The sequence below is a fragment of the Moschus berezovskii genome, chromosome 20, assembly GCF_049115385.1.
Source record: "Moschus berezovskii isolate FMDL1 chromosome 20, NW_MosBer_1.0, whole genome shotgun sequence".
Lineage (NCBI taxonomy): Eukaryota > Metazoa > Chordata > Mammalia > Artiodactyla > Moschidae > Moschus > Moschus berezovskii.
Window position 1 is genome coordinate 68,897,904 of NC_142479.1, and position 27,293 is coordinate 68,925,196.

Consider the following 27,293-nt stretch of genomic DNA (forward strand, 5'->3'; position numbering starts at 1 on the left):
ATCTGGGGGAGGCGTCGCTGGCCACGGCAGACGTGGCTTCCACTGGCTGTGGGCTCCCGGAAGCATCTCCAAGCCACCCAGCCCTTGTTCTCGGCTTCCCCAGGCTTGTGGGAGGTGGGCGTTTCTCTATCACCAGAGCGTAGGGGAGCAGGTAAGAGTGGTACCCACGTCATGGAGCGAGCTCACCTGCTAGGGGATCTTAAAGAGAAGCAGGTGGAGGGGTGACCGATGCCAGGTGGGACAAGTGTCTTTGGGGCTGGCCAGGCAGCTGACCGCTAAACCTGAGTTTTGGCAAGCCCCTCATCCCCACCCTGGCGGGGGTGGGGGGTTATCTTAAGTTCCAGCTGTGAAGCAGGAGAATTGCTGCAAGTGAGTCACCTCAGGGTCACCAAGGGGAAGACAAGCGTCCTCCACGTGGCATCACGGAGCTTCTTGGGAGGGATTCCAGGAGTTAGGGAGAATTTTATTCTCACCGTTTTTATAGCTGTAATGAATCTGAATACACTGAAATGATAATAGCACCGTTAGATAAAAGCATTCTAATCAATGGTATAAGTTTAATCTTTGAACCCTGCAGCTGAAATGTATGGCAGGGCTCCCTTCCCCTCTGTTAATTGTGGAATAAACCCATCGGAAATGAGAACCATCTTTTTTCCATGCAAGGCTGGGAATGCTCTAGTATTATTTACCTGTGTGGTTCCACGGGAGGCCCCCCGACTGTGAGATGGGTTTTCAGAGGTTACACTGAGTAATATTAGGCATAACAGGAGCTCCCCTTGTGTGGGCTTTTCATGCAGGTGCTGGCCGAACCGCTTACCCATCTCCATAGGCTATGGGGTAGGCACTGCTGCTGCTGCTGCTGCTGCTAAGTCGCTTCAGTTGTGTCCAACTCTGTGCGACCCCATAGACGGCAGCCCACCAGGCTCCCCCGTCCCTGGGATTCCCCAGGCAAGAACACTGGAGTGGGTTGCCATTTCCTTCTCCAATGCATGAAAGTGAAAAGTGAAAGTGAAGTCACTCAGTCGTGTCCGACTCTCAGCCACCCCATGGACTGCAGCCTACCACTGCTTTTTCCATTGTAGACTCTGAGATGCGGAGGGGTTACAGAGAGACATCCAGGGTCCCGTAGCTGGAGAGCAGTCAAGCCAGGGGGCTTCCGAAGTGGCTCAGTGGTAAAGAACCCACCTGCCAATGCAGGAGACGTGTGTTTGATCCCTGGGTTGGGAAGATCCCCTGGAGGAGGAAATGGCAACCTGCTCCAGTATTCTTGCCTGGAGAATTCCATGGACAGAGGAGCCTAGTGGGCTTCAGTCCATGGGGTCACAAAGAGACCAACATGACTGAGTGACTGAACAGCACGCTGAGCCAGGACTCAGGTCCAAGTAACCCCATGCTAGGGCCCCGGCTTGTAACCCACCATCCAGAACTTGCAGAGTGGGGAGAACATAGGAGAATATAAGCTCTCAAGAGGGAGGCGGCCTGGCCAAGTTCAATTGCAAGTTCGCTTGTCTGTTATTTTTGTTTCATGGCTCTGGGGCCTCCTGAAGGTCAGACTCACCGCCCAGCTCTGGGGCCGGGGAGGCAAAGGGATCCATCCTCAATCTTCCCATGGATGACACACGGGCCTGGGCGTCACCACACGTGCGGCTCCTGCGTGTCCTACCTGCTGTAACGGACGTAACCCCAGAAGTCTGGGGGCCCTGGAGTTGGACATCAGGAAGAAAGTTACGGAGGACGGCACTTTGAGCCCTGAAGAGGGAGCAGGCGGGAGGGAGACTCTCTGGCTGATGTACAGTGGGCCGGCCGGCTGGGGGGATAGAGGCGTGGTGCTTGGGACACACACACACCCCCAGCCACCATTTTCCCCAGGCTGGGCCCCTCCGGCCCGCTCGCCACTCCCCAGGGCCGTGTCAGGGCTCGGTTGCCCTGGCTGCCCTGGTGGCTGCCCACCCCCCAAATCAGATTAGATGTGTATTCAAACAAATTGATGATCCGTTCCATTAGATGCTTTTTGAACACGCTTTTCTAAGCGAGAAATCCATTCGGCTGCAGCTGTGGAGGCCGAGGCGTAATTGACTGCCTCGCCCTCCCAGGCCCCGGACGTCAGGAGGTACCCGGTTTCCTGAAGGTCACCGGTGAGGATTAGATTAAGGAGGGCGAGGGCCTTCTTTCCTGGCTAATGAAGCACTTGGCATGCAGGCAGCACCAGGCCCGAGCTGGGCCAGGCATCTGCTAGGATACAGGAAAGGGGCATAAATTAGCATCTCATTTGTGGATGAAGCAGGGAGGGGAAGGGGAGCCGGAGGGGAGGGACTAGGGGGCTGGGGGGCTGGCAGGCCCTGGCTGGGGGGGCAGGAGCAGGCAGGCGTGTCAGGCACGGGGTGCAAAAAGAACAGCTGGGGAGCCTGGCGTCCCCTGTCTGCCTGCTGGCGTCTGCCTGCTGTGTGTGAACCCCGAACATTTCTTAGGGGGGCGGGCTCAAACAGGCTTCTGCATGGCGCTCTTCAGGGGCCCACACCCTGCTCCTGAGCCCCCGCCCAGGCAGCTCCCAGGCTCAGCACCTCCCTGACCTGGGTTTCGGAGGAAAAGGCATCGTAGGCATGGTGCAGAAGCTCCAGCTGCTCCTACGCCAGTCCCAAACCTTTGCTCAGGGCCTAACAAACTATCCTGAAGCCAGACTTGGCTCTCGAACCAGCTTGAAGGGGCCTCCAGGGAGCTGAATTCTGAAAACTCAGACTTGGGACATTCAGGAGACAATGGGCTCCGTAAGTGGGTGTGACCAAGTCAGGGGAAAATAGGTGGGATGGTGGTATTACCCCGGGACCCCATTTCCCCCCATCTCCTCCTCTATGATCGCCTCCAGGGGCCTGAAGAGCAAGAAAGAGCATCCGTAGGGGTCAAGCACTGTGCTCTGAACTTGACATACATTGGCTCACTTAGTCCTCCCAGGAGCCTCTGGGGCAGAGGTTGCCATCTCTTGAGCGAACAGACCAGTAAGGCTGGGGAGGTTACTGTGCACAAGGTCACACTTTACTTGGCGAAGCAATGGGCATTTAGACCCAGTTTCTTGTCTCCCACTGGGACCTTCAAGCCAGTCCCTTGGGAAAGGGTGAGCCTGGGGGCCTGGGTGGCGAGCAGAGCTGTGAGATGGGGGCCCCATCTGCCCATCCTTCCCAAGAAGCCCCCGGGGCTCCAGCCCCTGCCTCATTTTACTTGACCCCTCCCACCCAAATCTGTTCATCTTCTGGACCCTTTGAAGTCTTATCCGCAGGCTTCCCTGCCTGCACCACCCTAGCCAAGTCCTCCATAACGCTCACCCCGAGGTGGACTGCTCTTCCCTGGGCGATCGTGCCCATTATCCTTCCAGCATCCTCTGGACCCAAGCCTGGCCAGCCCGCCTGGCTCACCCTCACCCCCAGTCTAGGCCTGAGCCATGACATTGAAAGCTGGAGTAGTATCACCTCTGCCACACAGCCGGCGTAGCCCCTGCTTGTGACTTCTGATCCCTGAGAGAGGCCATCATCCCTCACTTATCCCCTGTGAGGCCACAGGTCGGGGTGTGAAGAGTGGGACAGCTAGGTCGTGGGACTGAATGTTCCTGAGTTTCATCTGTAAATTGGGAACAAAGATAGCACCGGCCTTGAGAAGTCCCTGTGACTCTCAACTGAAACGATGGACATAAAGCTCTTCACGTGTGGGGAGTTCGAGAGATCGTGTGAAATCAAGGCAGCAGGAACAGAAGTGTGGGGAGAGGAAGGGTGTGTGGAGAGGGGCTTGCCCGGGCCTCTACCTCCTCTGACCTAGGGTCCAGCCAGATCCGGGGAGGGGACCAGTTAGGAGGCCACGAAGGTCAATCCAGGACCACTGAGGTCAATCTAGCTTAGTGCAGAGGCTAGGGGGTGGTGAGGCAAGAAGTTTTCAGGAATCCCAGCCTCCACCCTGTCCCCAAGCTTTCCAGAGAAGTCGAGATGGCTGAGTAGCAGGGGCTGTGGGGTCTTTCAGAGCTGGGGAGGGTGTGGCCCAGGCGTGGTACCCCATGAAGCGGGCTCTGGAGGGCACACAGACATCTTTTGGCCAGTTAGAGCATTGGTGGAGGGTGGAGGTCTTCACCCTGGCTGGCACTCCCAGCCGGTGGGGGTCTGCCTCCAGGCGAGGTGGGGTTCCCAGGGCTGAGCTGGCTGGGAGGTCAGATCCCAGGAGACATGGGAGTAGGCTCCGGAGAAATACAGCATTATTGTGCTAGGGGCTGAAGGGAGGGGAGAGGTTAAAGTTGCAGTAAGCATCTGTGTGGGACCATTTCGCCTGGAGCTTGCAGTAGAAGAATGACAATGGGGGTGTTTAGTAGGAACTTGGAGGAACAGGAAGCCAGGGGCCCCTGTTCTGGGGAACTAGACAGAAGCCCAGGACTGAGGCCGCTTGATCGCCTCAGTTGGTGGAAGAGTTGGTGGCTCTTCCTTGAGAAGGAGCTTAGGCTCTGGTGATCAGGGACTGCCCCCGCCCCGAGCCGTTCCACACCCCTGAGCCCGGGTACACAGAAGACCTGTCCTCTCCTGCATGACCAGCAGGGCTGCCCGTGACCGCACACCCTGTCCACTCACAAACACGTTTGCACCTGTGTGCTTACATCTGATTATAGATAAATGAAAAGTGAAAGTCCCTCAGTCGTGTCCCACTCTTTGCGACCCCGTGGGCTATACAATCCGTGGAATTCTCCAGGCCAGAATACTGGAGTGGATAGCCCTTCCCTCTTCCAGGGGATCTTCCCAACCCAGGGATCAAACCCAGGTCTCCTGCATTGCGGGCGGAATCTTTACCAGCTGATTATAAATAAATAATCCATACCTATAGGGCACAGTGGGGCTTCCCTAGTAGCTCAGTGGTAAAGAACCTGCCTGCCAGGAGAGAGACTCGGGGATGTGAGGGCGACCTGGTTGCAACATCCGTCACCCCATTGATCACCAGGGTGACTTGCTGACCTGGCTGGCTAGGCCCGTGTCCCCTTCCTCCCTCACCGCCCCACGTGCGTCCCTCCCGAAGCCGCACGCTCGGTCTAAGAGGACAGCCACCCCTGACGGAGGAGGGCCCGTCTTTGGTCAAGTATACGAGCAGCTGTGCTCTCTGTTAGAATCTCCAAGCACGCTCTCAAGAAAGAGACGCAGGTTCCATCCCTGGGTCAGGAAGATCCCTTGGAGGAGGAAATGGCAACCCACCCCAGTATTCTTGCCTGGGAAATCCCACGGACAGAGAAGCTTGGCGGGCTACAGTCCGTGGGGTCGCACACAGTTGGACATGACTTAGCGACTAAACAGCAACACGATAAAACACTTCTAAAAGTTACAAAAAGGCAGAGAATAAAAAAGTGTGGGCCCGTCCCTCCCAGCCCCAGCCCCCCAGTTCTCCTCCCTAAAGTGTCACTGGGTCCAGTGTCTTATGTGACCCTGTAGAAGAAGCCTGTGTCTGTACAAGCAAATCTGTTTTTATCCTTGAAGAAAAAAGTGTGGCCAAGTGGTAGTCGATTACACACCCCATTCTACACCTTACTCTTTTCACTTGTCAGTAGGTCTCAGGATTTGTTCCAGAGTCTTTCGGTGCACAGAATTCTGCTGTTTGGAGGTGCAATCATTTCTTTAGCCAGCGCCCTCTTGACAGACATTCAGGTCATTTCCAAGCTTTCGCTGTTACAAAGCACAGTGTTCCCTTGCAATGCTGTCACTTTCTCCATGCACGTGTGTCTGTGTGTGTGTGAAGGAGAAATTCCTTAAAGAGTTGGTGGATAGAGGGGTGCATTTTTAGTTTTGATGGAATTGCCAAGCTGTGTGCGTGAGGCCTGGATCTCCGCAGGCTGGCCAGCCCCAGGGTTTTATCGTGTTTTCAAATCTTGGCCAAAGTGATAGAAAAAAAAAAGTATATTATTGAGTTTGCCTTGCCTTTCTCTTATCGCAAAGTTCAGCATCTTTGTCTGTGTTTCCAAGTTATTTATAATTCTTCTCTGTGAACGGTTCATATCCTTTGCCCATTTTTCTGTTGGTTTGTTCATCTTTTTCTTATTGATTTATGAGAATATTTTTTATATCAGGAAAATGAGCTCTTTGTCCATGATAGAAGTTGCAAATATTTTCCCCCAGTTTGTCATTTGTTGCTTTTTGTTTATGGGTATTTTTTTTTCCATGCAAGATTTTTATATAGTTGAAGGTATCAATCTGTTTTTATGACTTTCTGGAGTTTGTGTAGTACTTAGAAAGTACTTGGCAAATTCTTTGCTTTGCTGAGATTGTGTATTTTTAAGCCCCTGTGATTTTTTCTATTCTTTTAGAATTTCTTTTTTTTGTTTGTTTAAAACATTGATCCATCTAGCATTTATTTTGCAGTAAAGTGTGAGGAATAGATTCAGCTTGATTTTTTTCCCTCAAATGGCATCCTGGTTGCTCCAAGGCCATTTGTTGAATAATTGATCTATTCCCCACTGACCTGAAATTCTACTTTAATGCTCTCTTAAATATCCCATATATACTGGGGTCTATTTCTAGACTCTCTGGTTCATTACTTCATAGGCCCATTTGAAAAAGAACTCACTGCTTTAATGATTGCAGCTTTACGATATAGTTTGATATGTGTGCTAATCTCTTCTGCTTGCCGTTCTTTTCAGAATGTTCTTGTCTGTTCTTTTGTGGTTTTCTTAAGTGTGAATTTTTGAGTCATTTGGTCTAGCTTAAGAAATCTTCCATGTGTGAGTTTTCAAAGTGAGGAAAGTTGACGAGAATGACATCTGTGGAACGTTGCTTCTGTCAACCCTTCTCCATTCTCCATCATCCCTTCCCCACTGAGAATGTGGCTAGCAGGGCTGTCATGTACAGTAGTCCAAGTTATGTACTGCGCAATCCCAGAACTAAGGTTGAGAGGCTGCTGGCCCCTGCCAGGGGTGTATGAGCTCTTCCCCCCAGGGGATCTGCCCCCTGCCTATATGATCAAGAGCAGTAATAACTGCCTCTCCCATAGTACACACCACTTTCCTGAGCACTTTATGTTTTTTAATTAAAGCCTCACAACAGACATATCCCCAGTTTACAGCTAAGGACACTGAAGTGCAGAAAGTCAAAGTCATTTGCTCAAGGTCAATGATCTGTGTTACCCACCTGTGCAGTCATGATGCAGAAATCTGTTCCTGCACATAAGCGTGCACACTCACACACACACACACACACTCTCAGACACACAGATCCACATCCAGAGTCATCCAGACACGTGCGTGAACACACAGATACATACGTGTGGATACATACTTACATACATACAAAGATGCATACAGACGCATGCTCAAAGACACACGCACACACACACACACACACACGCTGTTCCCACCAGCATCCTTCTCCCATCAGTCTTTCCTGCTACAGCTCACACACTCCCAGACCCTTGCTTTGGGGCAGGGCCGGCCCATCTAGGAAAACAGGCTGGCAGGACTCACTACCACGCCTGCTCTCAGTTCTGCCTGGGCCTCCCTTCCAAATCCCTGTATCCCGACATGAGTCCCGACATGAGGGGCCTTTCATCTTCGGGAAAAGGAGGTGTGGCCGCATCTCAGGGTCTTGGGGCAGGGAGACTTGGCCTCCACCAGGCAGCCTTGTTAGGGTCTCTTGGAATGAGGGAAGCTGCTCTGATATGGGTGCCCAGCAGGCTCTCAGGAAAGGCTAACGTCCCACCTCCGCTCTTCCCTCAAGTCATTATCTCCAGCAGCCTCTGGAATCAGCCCATCCAAGCAGAAGCCATCTGGCTCCAGACTGGTGCCCCTAGGAGAGCCTGAGGAATGAATTGGCAACTGCGGACGTGGGGGGCACATGACCCGTGAGCCAGGTGGCGGAGGCCGGGCTGTGGGTGCCGGGCACGTGTGCCCATGTGCGTGTGCAAGCACACTCGCCGCCCCCCCACCCCACCCCCACCCCGGACTCCTCTGTCTCTGAGTCAGCCCACCTCCAGGGGATTTGATCTTTGGGGGCTGGGAGCGTTATTGTTTTGAAACAAACGAGGGCTGACAGGAGCTAACAGAGGGTTTTTAAGAACGCGATTCAAAGGGCTCTTGAAAGCTGCTGGAGAATATGAATGCGCCTTTGAAGTGCGAATGTGCCCATTTGTTAAACTGAGAGGAGCCGGCTGCCTCCGAGGGTGGGGAATCATTTTTCTTGGCAAATGAGTGCCTGCCTGCCTCTCCGCCTTTCACCAGCTCCAGAGATGCGCGAGGACCCCAGAAACGGGGGACCAGGGGGTGGCAGCCACGCCCTCAGGACACACTCTAGGAGAGGCGCCGCTTGTCGTCTTTAAGGCAGTGTGCTCACATGACAGTTTTTAAGAGTGATGGGCAGACGTGCGAGTGAGCAGCGCCAGCTCCGAGATGGGAACATCGGCGGTCCCACAGAGAGGTGCCCGGGGCAGAGTGGTCCAGGGTGCGCCCTTTGCCCGTCTGCACCTGCTCTCCGGCCCCTGTCGGTCCATCCCCCGGCCTGCCCTCCAGTGGTCCCCACAGTGAGGGTCTGTAGCAGGGTTGGGGTTCCAGGAAGACTCCCCACAGGCTCTAGTGAAGATGGAGAGACCTTGGGGTTGCGGTGGGAATCTCTGCAGCCAGCTGGTGGGCCTGGGCCCCAAGCCGACATACGGCTTGTCCTGAGTTGTCTGTCTGTGCATAAGCTCAGAGTGAAGCTTTGTCACAGATGCGGAACCTGATCTGAAACCCAAGGATGCCCAACCCTGGTTAAATCTGAGGTGAGAGGATAGCGCGGAGATCCAGGCCTCCAAGCCCCACTGATCCTCCAAAGTTCCACCTGGGATGCAGGAGGGCCCCTGCACACACCCCCACCCAGCCTGCCAGGCCGCCGCAGCTGGGTTCACTCCCTTCCACCCTTGAGTCACTGCCTCCCTGACCCCAGACAAGTGCCCCTTTCTCTTCTTTGGCTTGTCCCATATCTGAGGCCTGAAGAACACTGTCTTATGTTTTTTCACCGTCTGGGCTCCTAGTGGACCGTTAACTCTCAGACCAAGGTCTGTCTGGGGCGTCAGCCAGTGCCGAGGGTGATGGAACTCCCTTCCCTGGCAGGAACACCAATTCTCTGATATTGGAAAAGAAATGAACGTTTGCAGAACATTTACTCTGGGCCAGGCACAGACCTAGCATTTTCACAATTGTTATCTCATTTAACAATGGGCTTCCCTGGTGGCTCAGGCGGCAAAGAATCTGCCTGCAATGCAATCAGTGTTCAGTCCCTGGGTCGGGAAGATCCCCTGGAGAAGGGCTTGGCAACCCACTCCAGTATTCTTGCCTGGAGAATCCCATGGACAGAGGAGCCTGGTGGGCTACAGTCCACAGGGTCGCGAGGAGCTGGACACGACTGAGCGACCGACACTGTCTCGTTTAACTCTTAAGATATCGTGGCGTCTGTTTCTGTTCCTGCGTCTCCTGATGGAGAAACTGAGACTCAGCGAGAGGAATGCGTGTCCACAGCCAGGCAGCTGAGCACACACAGGACGTGATGCCAGGACCCCTCTCCCACAAGGCTTGGAGGTCCGAGGCCCAGTGCCTGATTTGCCAGCAGCTTTCTGGCTTTGAGCACTGCCTATCCCTTGGGCAGGGAGTTGGGTGGAAAGTGCTTGGATTTGGGTCTGGCAAGCTCAGAGGGTAAAGCATCTGCCTGCAGTGCAGGAGACCCAGGTTCAATCCCTGGGTCGGGAAGATCCCCTGGAGAAGGAAATAGCTACCTACTCCAGTGTTCTTGTCTGGAAAATCCCATGGATGGAGGAGACTGGTGGGCTACGGTCCATGAGGTGGCAAAGAGTCGGACACGCCTGAGCGACTTCTCTTTCACTTTTTACTTTCAGGCCTGGATCTGACTCGCTCTGGTTGTAGCTCAGGGCTGCAGGGTCCCCTGGCCGTACCCCTGAGAGCAGGTGATCAGAGCCCCCGTACAGAGCGTGCTCCCTGAATGAGCTGGTGAACAGTGCTTCCTGGAGCTCGCTTCCTCCATCTATCAGACGCAAAGGCGCTGAGTCCGCGTGTGGGTGCCTTACACCCACCTTCCTCCCCAGCCACGTTTCACCATCATGGTCAAGTGCAGGGTTAAGTGCTCAGCCTGCAGGGCTGGCTGCTCGCCTTCCAGCTGTGTGACCCCGGGCAGGTTTCTAACCCCTCTCTGAAAGGTGGATTTTGATCCTGCCTGGTTGTGGTTGGTGATCCGGTGATAGGATGTTAAAGCCCCTGGAACAACCCAGAACCTAGAAGTGCTTTAGTGCCTGTGCAATTTCCACTGTGGGCCCCTCCCCTAAACCACAGGTCTGCTCAAGGATGGGCGCGGAGGCCCTCTCCCGCTTGCTGCGTCTCCCAGTTCTTTTGTCAACCCCTTCGTCTACTTCACTTCTGCCCCTTTTCCAACTGGGCGGAAGACAGAAAGCCTGTTTCCACCCAGACCTTTTGGTCTCAGTGGACCCCTGAAGTCTGGGGTCCCGCGTTCATTGTCTGTGTCGAGGGGAGCTGCTGGGGGCTCGTGCTTGGCTGGGCTGAGTCGGGTCAAAGGGTTAAGGAAGAGATTAGAGCAAAGGCTGTACCCCACGCCCGCAGCTCAGACAGTGGCATTTCTTCTGGCCCCACAGCCAACCTGGTGTATGAGTGAGGAGGTCGAGGCAGGCTGGCCCAGAACCTCGGGTGGAAGATCAAGCAGCCTGGCGTTGGAGGGGGACACACTAGAGGGGCCCCGCCCTTGGTGCCAGGAAGGGTTTCCTGCAGCCTTGGGAAGCAGGACTCAGGCCGCCCCCATCACGTGCCACTCTTGCCAACCCAGGTGTCCTATCCCTGTTTCCCTTGAGATTTTTTTTTTTTTTTTACTTTTTAGAATTAATTTGTATTGGAGTACAGTTGATTTACAATGTTGTGTTAGCTTCTGCCTTACAGCAAAGTGAATCAGTTACACGCACACATGTATCCACCCTTTCTGAGATTCTGTTCCCATGTAAGTCATTGCAGAGTGCTGAGCAGCGTTCCCTGTGCTGTGCAGTAGGTCCTTACTAGTAGTGTGTGTCAGCTCGTCTCCGGTTTATCCATGCGCCCTTTCCCCCCTTTTCCATGTGACGTTTATTTTCCCTTTGGCTAAAGCACAGAAGTGCTGCCCCCACCCTTCCTTCTCTGGAAGGAGAAACCAGAAGCAAAGGGTGTTGGATGGATGGGAATCCCAAGGGGGGAGAGACCACGAGTCCTGGAGCATCGGGGTGGCAGCCAAGGTAGTGGGCCCAGGGGGTTCTGGGAGGAGGCAGGCGGGGGGAACTCGCTCTGCGTACGAGCCCTGAAGGCACACTGACCTGAGCTCCAGCCCTTCCCGGGCACAGGACCTTCGCCCGTTACCCGCTGCACCTGCCCCGCCTGCCTCCCGGAGACCGGCTCCAGGTGAGCGACTGCAGGCAGGTGGGCAGTGGTAACGGGTGCCCCGGTGTCTCTGTTCCCCGCAGATGACGTGGCCCCCTATTTCAAGACGGAGCCGGTGCGGACGCAGCTGCACCTGGAGGGGAACCGCCTTGTGCTCACGTGCATGGCCGAGGGCAGCTGGCCGCTGGAGTTCAAGTGGCTGCACAACCAACAGGAGCTGACCAGGTTCTCCCTGGAGTACAGGCAAGCACGCCGCCCCTTTCTCCCCCCCCGGCTGCCAGGGTCCTGCCGTGTCCTGCAGGGGTACCTGAGGGGGGAGCGGGCTGGGGTGGCAGTTCAGGGACGCTCTGGGCCAGGGCTCTAGGGAGGCCGGGATAGCGGAAGTTGCAGGAGGTTGCGGGGGGGTCGGGGGGAGTCAAGGCAGCCTTGCCCTGGGGTGAGAAGACCCTGCCGGCCAAGCCAGCAGAGGATGACTGGAGGGTGCGCTGGGGGCACCGCCCCGATAGGGTGGTCCAGGCAGCCTTGGACAGGGCAGGAGTGATGATTAGGGCAGAGGAGCTCAATGCCAGCAGAGCTGTGACCAGATCCCCACCCCCTCCCTACTGAGAAGATGCTGCTGTCTCAGGGGAGCTGTTGGAGGGGCCTGGGTCCAACAGAGGGCAGTGGCGTGTGACTCCCCAGGATCCATACGTGATGGACAGATTCTATTCGGGAGGGAAATTCAGGGGGAACACGGAAGTGGGACCCCATGGGCGTTTGGACTTCTCTCTGCTTCCTGCACGGTGCTGTGGGCTGGCCTGGCCCGCTTCCCCAGGACACTGCCCAGTGGGAGAAGGGGGAAGCAGAGAGAGAGAAATGGTCTCAGTGAGGGCAGGTGGAAGAGTGAGTGCAGGCAGCTGCCCCGAAGGCAGACGACCTCCAGCCTCTCTCCGGCTCTCCCCCATCCCGCCCTGTTTGATTGGCTCCCAACCCTGTGCCTGGTAGTTAATCCCTAGGCCTGATGTGTTGGGGAAACAAGATTGTCTTGCCCTGGGGATGTTGATACAGATCAGGGACAGGAATGCAAATGAGAGGAGGGGATTTAATTGCTTGAGGATCTGTCCTTCCCAGGAAACCATCCTTTTCTTCATGAAGCCAGGAAGCCAGCGTTTGGGGTGAGCCTGGTGCCCAGGTTCCCTCTACCGCAACACTGGTCTGGATGGGCTTGGTGGTGATGCCGAAAACTTGGCCTCTGTACACAGGTGCCGGTTTGAATCTCAGAGACAGAGTTTTGAGTGAAGTAGGAAAGAATAGCCTTATTGCTTTGCCAAGCAAACGGGGACACAGCAGGCTCGAGCCTTCAAAAACTGTGTCCCAACCCAGGAGGATTTGGGGAGTTCTATAGCAGTGGTTCAAGCCTGGGGTTGCTGATCAGATTAGGGTGTGCACTCCTTTAATCTGGCTTTAGGTGGTCTCCTGATGAGTTTCTGTGGTTCTTGAGGTTATCAAACTGTGACCTTCCCTCTGAAATGAAGAATGCCTCATTAAATACTTCGCCTTCCTTTTATTGGGGCTTTTACTTCTGTAAGGGGACTTTCCAGGTAGCTCAGTGGTAAAGAATCCACCTGTAATGCAGGAGACCCAGGTTTGATCCCTGGGCTGGAAAGATCCCCTGGAGAAGGATATAGCAACCCACTCCAGTATTCTTGCCTGACTTTGTGTGTGTTTGTCATTCAGTCGAGTCCGACTATTTGGACGGTCCGACCCCATGGACTGTAGCCCTCCAGGCTCCTCTGTCCATGGAATTCTCCAGGCAAGAATACTGGAGTGGGTTTTCATTCCCTTCTCCAGGGGATCTTCCTGATCGAGGGATCAAACCTGGGCCTCCTGCATCGCAGGCAGGTTCTTCACCATCTAAGCCACAAGGGAGGCCAACACTACCGCTTTAGTTCTGTAAAGAGTTCAAAGATATTGTTCTGTGCCTCCCTTGAGGTGGAACCAGGACCCCACCCCAAGCATCCACTATTGCTTCTTGGCCACTCCTCCCTTGTCTCTGCATCCCCTCCCTTCCCTGATTAGCAACTCTGGACTTCAGGGAAGGTCATAGAGGCAGAAGGCTGTTGCCTGCACAGGAGAAACTGTCCCGTAAGTAGACGTTGGTGCCCAGGAGCACTGCCCAAAGTGGGAGTGACCACTTTGGCTAATGAGAGAGCAGGAGGGGCCAGGGCGGGAGGACCACCCTCCCTCTGTGGGCGGTGAGAGACCTGGACCTGGGTGAAGGAGGCCCTCCAGGGCTGGCCACTTTGAACTGTGGTTCTCCAGGGAGCCACAAGGAGACCAGAGGGGCCTCCCTGAGCGGCCCCTGTGATGGTTTTCAGTCGGGGTCCCAGAACCATTCCTAAAAGCTCTGTGGCACCCTGGGCAGTTTTAACAGTTTCCGTGAAGAGCCCCTGGAGCCTCTTGGATGGTGGGCGTGCTTAAGTGGGCACCCCCAGAGCATGCCGATGGCATACCACACTCAAGTGGTGTCCTTGCCCTGGATTTCCACTGGCAGGGAGCTGGAGCCAGGACCCAGGAGGAGGAAAGTTGACTCCTTATCTGGTTCTTCTGGTGCCTGAAACTGCGAGGACGTGGGGGTGGGTGTCACACAGGGCACATCCTGGCTCTTCAGGCTCAGATTCGCCCATGATGGAATGAGCTTTCAGCCCCCTGACCCTGGAAGCATCTGGATCGTTGTCAGGGTACAGGTGTTGTTGATGATAGTAATGATGATAATAATCATTGGTAACCAAAAAAGAATTTATTTCATGGTTGATGTTATGATAGGCTCCCTGAGAGCATCTCCTTTAATCCTGTCCCCAGTCCTATGGGTAGGTTCCGTTGTTTCTCCCCCATTCTACAGATGAGCAAACTGAGGCTTAGATTAAACAGTCCACGCAAGGTCGAGTTACTGAGTTGGGCTTCAGATATAAGTCAGATGACCACAGGGCTTGAATTCTTTACCACCACCCACACTGCCTCTTATTGAAGAAAGATTGTTGCCATCGCCTCCTCCGTGTATATGTATATCCTAAGCATCTTTCTGCTAACCAGACCCTACAAATTCTAGAGAACAAAGATGCATTTCAGAGCTTGGCCGGATGGAAGTTATTCAGGGGGACAGAAATGAACTTCCATTCGGGGAGCTCAGTCTCTTGCCTCCTCACCCCAGGAAGGCTTTTTATGCTCAGGACAGCCTTTTCTGCCTTTGTCCAAACTGTCCTGTCTCCTCCACTTGGAATATAGTCCCTTTCAGAACCTTCTTGCTGTTTCCTGCGGGGTCCCAGCTCTTTGGGAAAGCCTTTCCAGATAGAACACCTGTGTGCTCTCAGTAAATCTCTCAAACACACATGCATACACACACACACACACACACACACACCCTCATTTCTGCCTCTCTCTGCCCTTCGTTTCTGTCCCTAATACATCTCCATATACTTTGCCTTCTAATTATTTACGTAAGACCATGCAAGTAAACCACGGAATGAAGGAAGAGCTTCAGGTGCCTTGGCAGTTCCAGCAGTCTCAGACTTATTAATAGAACCAAGAACTAGATACTGTCAGAGCCCTGGGCTCAGGGCTGCTCAGCTGTGCCCGCCTCTGGATTCAGGCTTTATTCTCACGCAGTGAGACGTGGACAAGTCCAAGAATCCCAGGCTTACAGCCACATGATCTCAGAGTAGAAGGAACTTCCCTGTAGGAGGAGGTCCATGTAGAAAGACCCAGGGGAGGATTCTGATTGGTCCAGCCTGGATCTGCTCCGACCAATCCCTGTGGTGCAGCAGCTCCAGCCCCTAGAGCCAAGTGGTGGAAGTGAAATGAGAACTCTGAGCAGAAGAAAGGAAAAGGGTGATGGGCAGACAGACCCTCCCCACCAGTCACCACTGCCCCTGCCCCCGGGGAGGGCATGGCTCACAGCAGGGGCTTTTTCCTTCCTTGCTTCTTTTCAATTTTGCAAATTTCCAAATATTGGAAAAACTGATGATACCATCAACACTTGTATACCTTTTTACCATTCACGGGTTGTTAATATTTTGTATCATTTGCACTCCCTCTTGCTCTTTCTCTGTACACATATACACATTCATGAATTATTTAAGAATGAGTTGGGACTTCCCTGGTAGCCTAGTGCCTGAGGCTCTGTGGTCCCAGTGCAGAGGGCCCTGGTCAGTCCCTGGTCAGGGACCTAGATCCCACGTGCACAGCTAAGACCTGGCACAGCCAAATAAATAAAAATAAATAATTTTTTAAAAAAGAAATTAGTTGCCCAGATTATGTCAGTTCACCCCTAAGCAAAATTTCCTAAGAAGGCGGCATTTTCCTACAGAACTGCCACACAATTTTCACACTCAGGAAATTGCACGTTGATATTAATACAATATTACTGTCTAACACACAGTCCGTATTCGAATTTTTCCCTGGGTCCCAATTATACCTTTGTAGACATTTTTTTGTTGTTATTTAACACAGGATCTAATCAAGGACCACACGTTGGGTTTAGTTGTCGTGACTCTGTAGACTCTGGAGCTGTTCCTCGATTTTCTTTCCTATCTTTCACAGCGTTGACATTTTTGAGAGTTCAGCCAGTTTTGCAAGATGTCCTCCAGCGCGGATTTGTCCGGTTATATTCTCATAATTACATCCATCTTTTTGGCAGGAATATTCTGTAGATGTACATCCTCTTCAGCACTTCACACTTACACGTACCTGATGTCAGTTTGTCCCATTATCGGCGACGGTGGGTTTTTTCAACGGGTCAAGATGACATTCACAGATTTCTCCCTTGTCAGGGTATCGATGTAATTTTTCCCTTTTGGATGATAACTTGAGACTGTGTGAATATTCTCCTCCCCAGAAATCTCCCAGCCAGTGGTTTGACATTCACTGATGAGTCTCACCTGAATCAGTTACTACCAAGATAGTTGTGACTAGCACCTTTTCCATGCTTTCTTGTACTAGTTGGCATTATTTCATGAAAGAGATCTTTCCTTTCTCACCCCCTTTAAAATAGTGTAACACTATTTTCATGGATAATTTTTCATCTGTGTTTTAATCCATTCCCATCATTATTCGTTTGGACATTCATAGTAACCCAGAGTTGGCCGGTGGAGCCTCTTCAACCCGGCTCTTGATTCCTTTTGACCTGTCCCCATTGGATTTTTAGCACTTTCTTGCTTTTTGGGTCAACTGAAGGTTCTGATTTCCCCTTGGAAATAAATGCATACTAAAAACCCTGTCATATAAAAGATCAGTCAGTTTCTCATCACGGTTCTCTGACCACTGCTTTCTGCTGAGGTCTTCCCGTCTCTTGCAAACCCTGGGTTTTGAATTGGATGATAATATCCAATTTTCAGGCAGAAAGATGGCTGAATTTACTCAGCAAGTGGAGAGAAAATAAAACTGGAAGCAATGTTGTAAATTTAACTGTTTCCCATTCCGTGTTCAAAGGAAGGAGTTAGCATGCACATCCAGTCTCCAAGGATCTTTATTCTCAGTGGGATCTGTCCCAGAATGAGCCAGGGATGTGTGGAGTCTGTGTGTGTGACAGAGAGAGAGACACGTCCACACGGAGGAAAGCCTCGGCCTCTTTCTGAGCGCCAGGGACTCTGCAAGGTTTGTGGGTCTGAATCCATCCTTGGGGGCGGAATGGAAATAGCCTGGACTTTGGGGTTAGGCCCACCTGAATACTTTCGTGCTTTTCCCATGACTAGCTGTGTGACTTTGGGCAAGGAATACTTAGCCATCCTGAGTTCGTTTCCTCACTTTGGAACTGGGCACAGTCGTGCCTACTTTAGAGGGTTACAGTGGGGACTCGGTGAGAGTCTGTGGGGCAGATGCAGTCAAGCGGCAACAGACATGAAATAGATGGTGGCTGATGGGTTACACCGGGTGTCGTCTTAATAGAATAAGGAAACAGACCGCAAACCCGCCAGAAGTCTCATGTGCAGGTGAGTATGTCTCCAAGGGAAACGGCACCCAGCCCAGTACTCCTGCCTGGACAGTCCCATGGACGAGGGGCCTGGTAGGCTACAGTCCATGGGGTCAGACTCTACCTAACAACTAAACGACAACCACAGAGGGGCCGTGGTGCTCTGCGTACATGTGATTCCTTGGATCTCGTACATGTGTTTAGTGGTCGTAGCCGCTGCTGCTGTTGAGTCGCTTCAGTCGTGTCCGACTCTGTGCGACCCCACAGACGGCAGCCCACCAGGCTCCCCCGTCCCTGGGATTCTCCAGGCAAGAACGCTAGAGTGGGTTGCCATTGCCTTCTCCAGTGCATGAAAGTGAAGTCGCTCCGTCGTGTCCGACTCCTAGCGGCCCCATGGACTGCAGCCCACCAGGCTCCTCCGTCCATGGGGTTTTCCTGGCAAGAGGACTGGAGTGGGGTGCCATCGCCGTCTCCCGTTGAGTGGTTATGAGTTACGGGCGCGCAAAGCGTAGGTGTGTCTGTGTGACGGCCTGGCCTCGTGGGGTGGTGACTCACATAAAGGTCAGGCCCTCTGTGTTGCCCGGGCCTGCTGTGCCCGCCTGCTCTCGCATACCTGGCACCCTCCCCTCCCATGGGGCGTCGGGGGGCATGTCTCCAGGTTGAGTCAGGTCAGGCTCCGTTGGTGTCCGTGTCACCAGCCAGGGCTGCGTGGATGGGGCCTCTCCCTCCAGCTGCAGAAACGGCAGGTGAGGCAGTGGCCATGGGGAGGGTGGAGGATAGACCTTCACCTGCCGTCCTGTTGACCACGTCCCGGCAGAGCCGTCAGCCGCATTGCTTTGCCCCGCCCAGTGGTGCCTCCTCCTGGAAGGATTCTCACACCTAAATAGGCAAGACTTGCCTGATGGTCCAGCGGTTGAGAATCTTCCTGCCAGTGCAAGGGACACCAATTCAATCCCCGGTCTGGGACGATGCCACGTACTGTGGGGCGGTGAAGCCCATGCACTGCAGCTGAGTCCGAGCACCCTAGAGCCCATTCTCCGCAACAGGAGAAGCCACAGTGAGCCTCCCGCCTGCGCTCCGCGACCAGAGTAGCCTCCGCTCAACGCAACTAGAGGAAGCCTGAACACAGCCGCGAAGACCCAGGGCAGCCAAAAAAACAGAGTAAAAATAAAATTTTTAAATCACATAGGAAAAACAAATCAGCAAGGCAGACCACACACGCACACAGGTTCCCACGCACAGTCAGGCACACGGATCCAAAGAAGAACTGTTTATTCAGGCTCACTTGGTCTCAAGAACTTAATATACGTCATTTCACAGCAACACCGGGAGGTGTTATTACCCTCCTTCTGCGGAAGCTCGCAGAAGCTCCGGAACGTCGCTGGGCTCGTCCAGGGAGCAAGTGGCCAATCCAGGAGGCCTGTCACCTCAATGTTCTGTCCTTTCTGCACCGACGCACACAGCTCCCTGATGGGGCTCCTTCAGCCCCACTCGTCACCGTGTGTTCTTCTTCTGGCCCCAGGAGCGAGAAGCCGGGGGCCCCTCAGACCCTCTGGGGTGCAAGGGTGAAGGCGTGAGACCAGTTGAGGCTGGGCCCTGCTGGGTGTGGGTCGGGGGGTGGCAGGGAGGCTCAGGTGAGCCAGGCCTGGCGTCTGGCTGCCCCTGCTGGGTCCTCAGCCCCGCTGCCAGCCTGACATCCTTTGGTGGGGCATGGCATCAGAGAGCCACCCGGCTCGGGGGTGGGGAGAAGGCAGAGACCCCCCACAAGCGACAGCCCTGCTGTGGTCACAGAGAAGGGGACTCCTGCAGAGTGGCCGATGCTTTTGAAACCCTTCAGAGGAGAGGATGAAAGGGAGCCCCTGCGGCCAGCTGCAGTGACCCCATCCCCTCCGCCGGCCTCCCCGTAGATGCGAGGGCAGGCGGCAGAGGCCAGGGAGGCAGAGGCTGGCGGGCTTCCCAGAGGGCACACACCATGCAGGTGCCAGGGACGGAGCCCGGCTCTTCCCGGCAGCGGTTCTGGGAGGTTGATGCCATTATTATTATCTCTGCCCCAAAGCTAGGAATCGGAGAGGCCCGGCGACTTGCCAACAGTCACACAGCCAGACCTGGAGAGCCAGGTTTCACCCAGATCTCTGGGACCCTGAGCCTCTGTCCCCCTGCTGCTCTGAGCTCTCTCACCCTGCCTGCCCTCCCCCGGGGCAGGGGCATTGCCTGGGCACAGCCCCAGCTAGCCCAAATCACCACGGGGGAGCCCGTCATGGCTGATCCATGGAGCACAGCGGGGACCTAGCCCTGCTATCCATGCCTCACACCGCTAACTCGCTTTTTAATTGTTTTTATTTGGCTGCACCAAGTCTTAGCAGCGGCACGCAGGATCTACAGTCTCCATTGTAGCAAACGGAATCTTCTGGTTGCAGCGTGCGTGCGTGCTAAGATACTTCAGTCGCGTCCAAGTCTTTGCGACCCTATGGACTGTCGCCTGCCAGGCTCCTCTGTCCACAGGATTCTCTAGGAAAGAACAGTGGAGTGGGTTGCCGTGTCCTCCTCCAGGGGATCTTCCCGGCCCAGAGATCGAATTCAACCTCTCTTAGGTTTTCTGCATTGACAGACGTGTTCTTTGTCACCAGCGCCACCAGGGAAGCCCAGGCGCAGCCTGTGAGATCTTTCAGTTGAGGCAGGTGACCTCGTAGTTCTGAATATGGGTTCTAGTTCCCCCACCAGGGATCGAACCTGGGCCGCCTACATTGGGAGTGCAGAGTCTTAGCTTCTGGACCAGCAGGGACGTCCCTACCACTCAATGACGAACACTCCGGATGGCCGTCCACCCCCAGCTTTGCCCTGCGCCGGCCATGCTCACCTCGGTTCCCATTCTCAGTCCTTGCACATCGCCAGCTCCCGAGGGAAGCCGTCTCCACACACGAAGGACGCGTCTTCCTGGTTCAGCTCCCCGCCCCAAGCCCAGAGTCACAGGACTAAGGCGAGCGAGGTCTCCTTCCTCCAAGCCCGATGAGGGAACATCAGGAGATGCTCATTGGTTCACCAGGTGGAGAATTAGGACCTTCTGTCCGCCTGGTCCAGAGCTCGGCGAGGAGGATCAGCACAAAGGCGACGCCAGCCACCCCGCCACCTCCCACTCCCTTCCTGCTGATCTTTGGAGATGTTGGTTCCAGCCCAGGGGCCAGTGTGCGCTCATGCCTGGACCACCTCTCTCCTCACCTTTCTGCCCCGGCCTTGTTCCCACCCTCCCGGGAAGTCTGGACCCCTCTTCCTCAACAAAACCAGACCCTGTCTGCGCGTTACCAGTCTCTTTGGAGAAGTACTCCAGTTCGACCGTGAGTTTGGACATCTTGTCTGAACATTGAAGGCTGCTGGTGAGAAAGCTGAAGTGCAGGAATTGGTTATGATGGGCATAAATTGAATTTTAATGGAGATGTACGTGGCATGGAGCCAGTGTACTCAGGCAGAGGGAAGGTAGTAATTAAAAGTTAACGAGTTTAGAAATGTTGGAACCCTTCGGGAGGGATGGGGGAGGCGGGCCAGGAGGAGGACGAGACCCCCCCCACCGAGCCAAGCGGGCTGTCGGCCCCTGACCCCTGGCCCCTGACCCCGCGGCCACCCTTCCCGCCCCTGAGGGTCCTGATTGGGAGGGAGGCTGCTGGGAGGTACCAGCATCCGGGGGGGCCCTAGCAACGGGGTGGGAGCCGACTGTGAAGGGCCCTCCGCGGATGGCAGTAAGGAGAGTAGGGTTTCTCGACCTGGGCGCTCTTAATGTTTGCGGGGGGGCCGTCATTCTTTGTTGTGAGGGGCTTCCCTGTGTGTCGTAGGGTGTGGACCCACTTCATGCTGGGACCTGCCTCCCCCAAATGTGACAACTGAAAATTTCTCCAGATCTTGCCAAAGGTACCCTGGTGGGGGGCTACCTACCCTCCCCCGCTTTGAGAACCAGTGAAGCAGAGGCAGGCACCGGTGCATGCAGACTCTCCCGGCTGGAGCCGGGCTCGGGGGCCTGGCATGGGAGGGGGAGGGCAGAGATGGCTGGCCCCCCTCTGGCCCCTCTTGGGGGGGTCTCTCCCACCCCAAGCTGTCTGTACTTACTGTGGCACAGAGTTGCTTTCATCAATGCTGCGTTTGGTCCTGGGAGTGGGATGCGCAAGGCAGGTGTGACATCCATTGCCCAGACCCAGGTAGAGCCTCTGAGAGCCGGGCCGGAGCTCATCCGCCCTGTGACCGGGAGGTGCCGACTCCACAAGTGTCAGTCCTGTCTGTGCCCTGGTCTCCGCTGGGCAGTCTCACTTTTTAAAGCCCTGGTGGAGGTTGAGGCCATTGGTGGGAGGGGTCTCTGTTATCCATAGCATCCATGACCTGATCCCCACAGGAGCCCCAGAATGCCTCCTGACACTGTCCTGAGGCCCCAAAAGCCTGGCCCATCCCGCACCCTGGGGTGGAGTCCACCCCATGCTTGAGGACAGGTCCTTCCTGGGCCCCAGGGGACCGGCCACGGCCACGGCCTCGGGGTCTGCTGGTGAGTGACGGGAGAAGCCGGGGGAGGGGCAGGCAGGAGGCAGAGACCCCGCAGGGCCAGGGCCAGGGGTGGGCAGCGAGGGGCACGGCTGGCTCCCCCGCCTCAGGGTGCCGTTGCAATAATTATGCCAATTAAGACGAGTAAGTTCAAAATGTGAGGGGAAAGAGAAGGGGGAGAAAGAAGCGAGAGTCTCTAAAACACTGGCTGTCTCAGTTTCCATAGCAACCAGTTTCCTCACTCTCCCACTAATGGGTCCTGGCTTGGAGAGGGGGGTGGGCCCCCCCTGCCAAGCAAGCTGGTAGGTGTTGCCTTGCTGGACTTGAGCTCAGGGTGGAGGGGACCCAGGGAAGCATGCCTGGGGCTGGCAGAGAGCCACGACCGCAGGATGGCTCCCTGGCCGCGGGGCCAAGCCTGCCGCCTGAGACTGGACACCGTGAGAAGCAGGCGACTTGCCCTGGAGACGTCAGGGTTGGAATCGAAGCCCAGGCCCCCCGAGTGTCCATCCGGCACTGCTCCGATTTCACCGGGGTACAAGTGCGGGAGAAGGCGGACTCCCGATCCAGTTAGATCGCAGGATACAGGGAAGACAGCTTGTGCTGGGGGTGAGGGCCGTGGCCAGGCCCCGGGTCACAGGCTCTGCCCGCTCCTTCCTCTCCCCTTGGGTACCCACTGAGTCCTCGCGTGTTCCCCTGGTTCAGCGTGTGGCTCCGAGGCGTCACAGTCCTGAGAACCCTTGGGGGCGGGCAGGGAGACCACCTCCCTGCGGCCGTGGGTCTCCCCTTGGGGGCGGGCAGGGAGACCGCCTCCCTGCGGCCGTGGGTTTCCCCTTGGGGGTGGGCAGGGAGACCGCCTCTCTGCGGCCGTGGGTTTCCCCTGGAGGGCGGGCAGGGAGGGGCCACTCCAGTGTCCGCACCTCACTGACACTGTGGGGCTGATGCAGCTCTGGGGGCCCATCCGCAGACCACGCGTGGGCACCCAGTGTGGCCCGACACCCGGGCGTGTACGTGAGCCCTCCTTACTGCATTTAATCCTCACTGGGGGTCGGAGGAGGATGTTATCAGGCTTCCCATTTTACAGATGGAGAAACTGAGAGCCGGGGGTAAAGGGACGCATCCAGGGTCTCGCTGCAAATTAGGGGCGGAGTGAAGGACGTGGACCCACTGGCGGCCTCACTGCCCAGAACAGTCTAGAATACATGGGTGTGCACACAGGGGCCACACCCTCTCTCCCTGCTCCTCTCCTACTTTCCGATCCGGGCAGCCCTAGAGGCAGGTAGACACGTCCACCCAGACTCTCCAGAGGGCAGACCGATCGCACAGAGGTAGCATCTGCTGCTTTATGAAAGGCTCCCAGGGAAAGCTCCTCTCGGTTGAACCGAGGCTGTTTATTTCTACCACTAGGAAACTTAACATGCAAATTAGGGCGGGTTTGATCATCCATCACCTGAAACTGACGTATTTGGATTTGGCCCGAATCCCTGGTAACCAGTGCAAGAGACGGACATCGGGCAGCGGTCACGTGGTGCCCAAGGTCCTCCGGGAGGGACGGGAAGGGAGTTCCCAGCAGAGGCACATATGTTTTTCATCAAAGCTGTTTCAATGCATGGAAATGAGATGTTCATTCCTCCTCCCCATACAGCTGGGCTGGAGACCCCAGGCTGCCCTGAGAGCCTCCCTCTTGACTCCCCCCTCCCCAGATCTTCCCGGGGGTGCCCCCTTCCACCTTGGCTCTCAGCCAGGACACAGAAACTAATTAGATCTTGCCTCAGTTCTGTGCTCAGGCAGGCAAATGGGCTAGACAGATGCCTGGGGAGTTGGTAATGACCCCTGCTTCCTGGGGGCTGCCTTGGTGCCTGACTCCGCCTCTCCCTATCCGTACCCCTCAGAGACCCATCAGACCTGTTCAGGGGATTTCTCAGTGCAGGAGGATTCAGGTCTCTCCCCTGGGTCTTCATTCCCCCAAAAGGAGTCTCTGCTGCGACCCACTTTCTGCTTTCTGACTGAGGGGGTGCTGGGGGAGTTTGTGATTTTGAACTTCCCATCCTGGCCAAGAAAGAGACCGGCTCCCAGCTGTCTGCCCAAGTGCGCTGGGACTTCCCTGGTGATCAGGTGGTGAAGAATCTGCCTTGCAATTCAGGGGACGTGGGTTCCAACCCTGGCTGGAGAACTAAGATCCCACATATCCCAGAGCTACGAAACCCCTGCACTCTGGAGCCCCTGCACCACAACTGCAGTTGTGTGCCTCACCAAAGACCCTGCATGCTGCAACGAACACCCCCTACATGCTGCAACAGAGACCCTGCATGCTGCAACAGAGACCCAACACAGCCAAATGAATAAATAAATATTGTTTTTAAAGCCTACCTCCTGGGGGTGGGCTTGGAGGAGGGGTGGGGTTGAAAGCAGGGTTTACGGCTCCAACCGGCAGCCCTTGGGGGCTGGAAAATGCTGGAGAGTTCCCTGGCTCAGTGTGAGCAGGCAGCAGGTGGGCGCTTCCTGCCTGCAGAACAAGTAGTAACCAAGAAAGACAGCCTCCCCAAAAGAGATCAGGCGCAGTCCCTGGAGGTCAGCCCACAGTTGGCTTCATCCTGAAGCTCAGCTGCTGCAGCTGCTCCTTGACCATCAACCCTGGGGAGCAGACAGAGCGAGGCCCCCACCCGCAGGTGTGTACCCGGCCTGGCCGTGGCCACAGCTCCTGGTCAGTTGCCTCCAAACCTGGGTCACTCAGCTGTGGTCTGCGGTTTCTGGGCTGGCCCCTCCTGCGTGCTCTCAGGACGTTGCATTTAGCGGGCGGTCAGCAGGGCTGGCAGGCCATGGCGGGGTCGGCGGGGCTGGCAGGCCGTGGCGGGGTCAGCGGGGCTGGCGGGTCATGGCGGGGTCAGCGGGGCTGCTGCTCTGTCTTCCTGTGGTTTACCAGCCTTCGTGCCATGGTGGTGTGGGGCAGTGGTCTGGGAGGGCGAGCGTGGAAGCTGCAAGGCTCTTGAGCCCTGGCTTTGGAATGCTCCACCACATTCTGAGGTGGAGTCCTGAGGCCAGGCCAGATTTAGGGAGCAGGGGCGGGGGTAGCTGCCACATCCCGCCTGGAGCGACTGCAAAGCTTTGAAGCAGCTGCCCATCCACAGAGCATGAGTAGAGAGTGGAGGCAAGTTGGGCCGGACGCAGGCCGGAAGGATCAGGGCTGGGGTGTTCTGTGGGGCCAGCCGCCCAGGCTCTGAGCAGATGTTGGGAAGCGCAGGACGTGGGGGCTCAGCTCTGGGTCCTGGGGCTAATGGCAGCCGCCGTCCTAGCTCCGACGCTGGATGGTATGGCAGCTGAAGCTCAGACGCTGCTCCTGGGGCTGGCAAGCAGGACAGGAGCGTTGTGCCAGGTGTTAGGGGACTGTTAGAGGGGCTGAGGGCAGAGCTCCTTTCTCCCAGGACACAGTGAGGGAGTAACAGTAACTTAAGTAATCCCAGTGGCAGCTAACTCCTACCAGGTGTTTGCCACATGCCTCATGCCAGGCCCTGTCCTACTAAGCACGACGGGCATGGCATCATGTCACCCTCACGCCGTGCCTTCAGGTAGGGACTGTGGTGTCGTGGTGAAGAGCACTGGGATCGAAGTCCTACTGGCTGTGTGATCTTGGGCAAGTTGCTTAACCTCTCTGTGCCTTGGTATCCTCATCGGTTTCACCTGCCGAATGTGGATAAAATGAATTCTGATCTCATAGGATAGTTAAAGGGGAGTAAATGCATTATTCTGTATGTAAAGTGCTTAGAACAGCCTGGTTTGCTTACGATAATTATTATTATTACCCTTGTTTTATAGCTGAGAAAATAGAGGCACAGAGAGATTTGGCAACCTGCCCAAGGTCACACAGCAAGTAATACAGACAGTCCGAAACCCTCCTTCTTCACCACCACCCCCGAGAGCTGTTGCCCCCCAAGCCCCCAGCCCAGCTCTGGACACTAGGAGTTGTTCGAGCCTGTTTTCTGACTTCAGTGGCAGTGTGGCCAAGACTCTCCCGAAAGGAGATATAACCCAGAGAGCCGGGAGCTAGGGGAGGGCTGGGGGAGTGGACACCTGCCCCGCTTGAATGCTTGAGCCTTGGGACTCAGAGAAGAGAGACACAGGGCCATCTGAAGCCTCACCCCAGGTAGACAGGAAGAGCATGCGTCCTGACCCTGAGCCTGGTCTGGGCGGGAAGGGAGCGGGCAGCTCACCAGGCACCCCCGCCCCGCCCGAGCTGCCAACCGCAGGCGTGGAGGGACGACCAGGGATGCCTCTGCCCAGCGCCCCCTACCTGACCTGGCCCAGCAAGCTGGAGGCACCCCAGGAGCACAGTGGTTCATCCTCCAGCCTCATCAGCATTCATTAATCCCCCCAAAATCTGTTCTGGGGAAACAGGAGCCTGGTGGAGACCAGGGAGCAGGACTCAGCCATGCACGAAGCACAGGCTGGTCGGGCAGAGCACCCCCCACACTTTGTGCCCACGGGAGGCTCCCGCTTCGAATGAGAGAACATTTCTACCGTGCACATTGGCCCCGCCCTCCTTAGTGTTAATTACCCATCATCCCTTGTGCCAATTAAAGGGGCCACGACAAAGTCACTTCTGCTCTAAGAGGAGCGAGTCCTGTTTCCTCTCTCCCCTGAGATCCTGAAATGTCCAGGGGATGACAGTGGCAGACGGTAATGAAGGAACTGGTCGTGGGGCTGGGGAACAGGGCCTTGCTAAGCAGGGTATGGCAGCGGGAGCAACATTTCATCTAAACTAAGGAGCTGGGGGACCCCAATACCGGGAAGATTGTGGTTGTGCTGTTATTTTGGTTGTCGTTATACTGCTGACACCCAGAACTTCACACAGTGCCCGGAACTTTGTGGACCCTCCAGTCGGGGTCAGATGATCAGTGGCAACAGCAAACTCATAAAGACGCACTTCTCAAGTGCTTACCGAACGTCAGACACCGAGTTTGGAGCTTTGCACCCAGTTCGGCTAAAATGAGATAGAAACGATGGCAGAAGTCACCACACCGCAAAATCATGCAGTTAAGAACGGGCTAGTGGGGGAACTGGGGTGAGGGAGCCACACGCAAACCTTCATTGTCCTTGTTTACTCGCTAAGTCATGTCCGACTCTTGTGACCCCACGGACTGTAGCCCACCAGGCTGGGATTTCCCAGGCAAGAATACTGGAGTGGATTGCCATTTTCTTCTCCAGGGGATCTTCCCAACCCAGGGATCAAACCCAGGTCTCCTGCTTGGCAGGCGGATTCTTTACCCCTGAGACACCTGGGAAGCCCACCCAAAACTTCATTAGGGACACATGGAAAAAAAAAAAGAGGAATGTGATGAGGGTGATTACTCACGTCCCCGAACGTTCAGTGGGTAAGAAATGCGTAAAGGCCACAGTAAATGTGCTTGGCCTTGGAAAGGGCCTGAAATCTGCTCC

At 55.4% G+C, this 27,293-nt stretch overlaps 1 protein-coding gene across 2 annotated transcripts in view; it reads left to right on the forward strand.

Moving 5' to 3' along the window:
• Nucleotides 1-27,293, forward strand: part of SDK2 (sidekick cell adhesion molecule 2) — a 256,319-nt gene that overhangs the window by 111,573 nt on the left and 117,453 nt on the right. For both annotated transcript variants that reach the window (XM_055408686.2, XM_055408687.2), the window contains exon 2: nt 11,482-11,641. In XM_055408686.2, the coding sequence (XP_055264661.2) occupies nt 11,482-11,641 (160 nt within the window). The remainder of the gene's footprint in view (nt 1-11,481; nt 11,642-27,293) is intronic.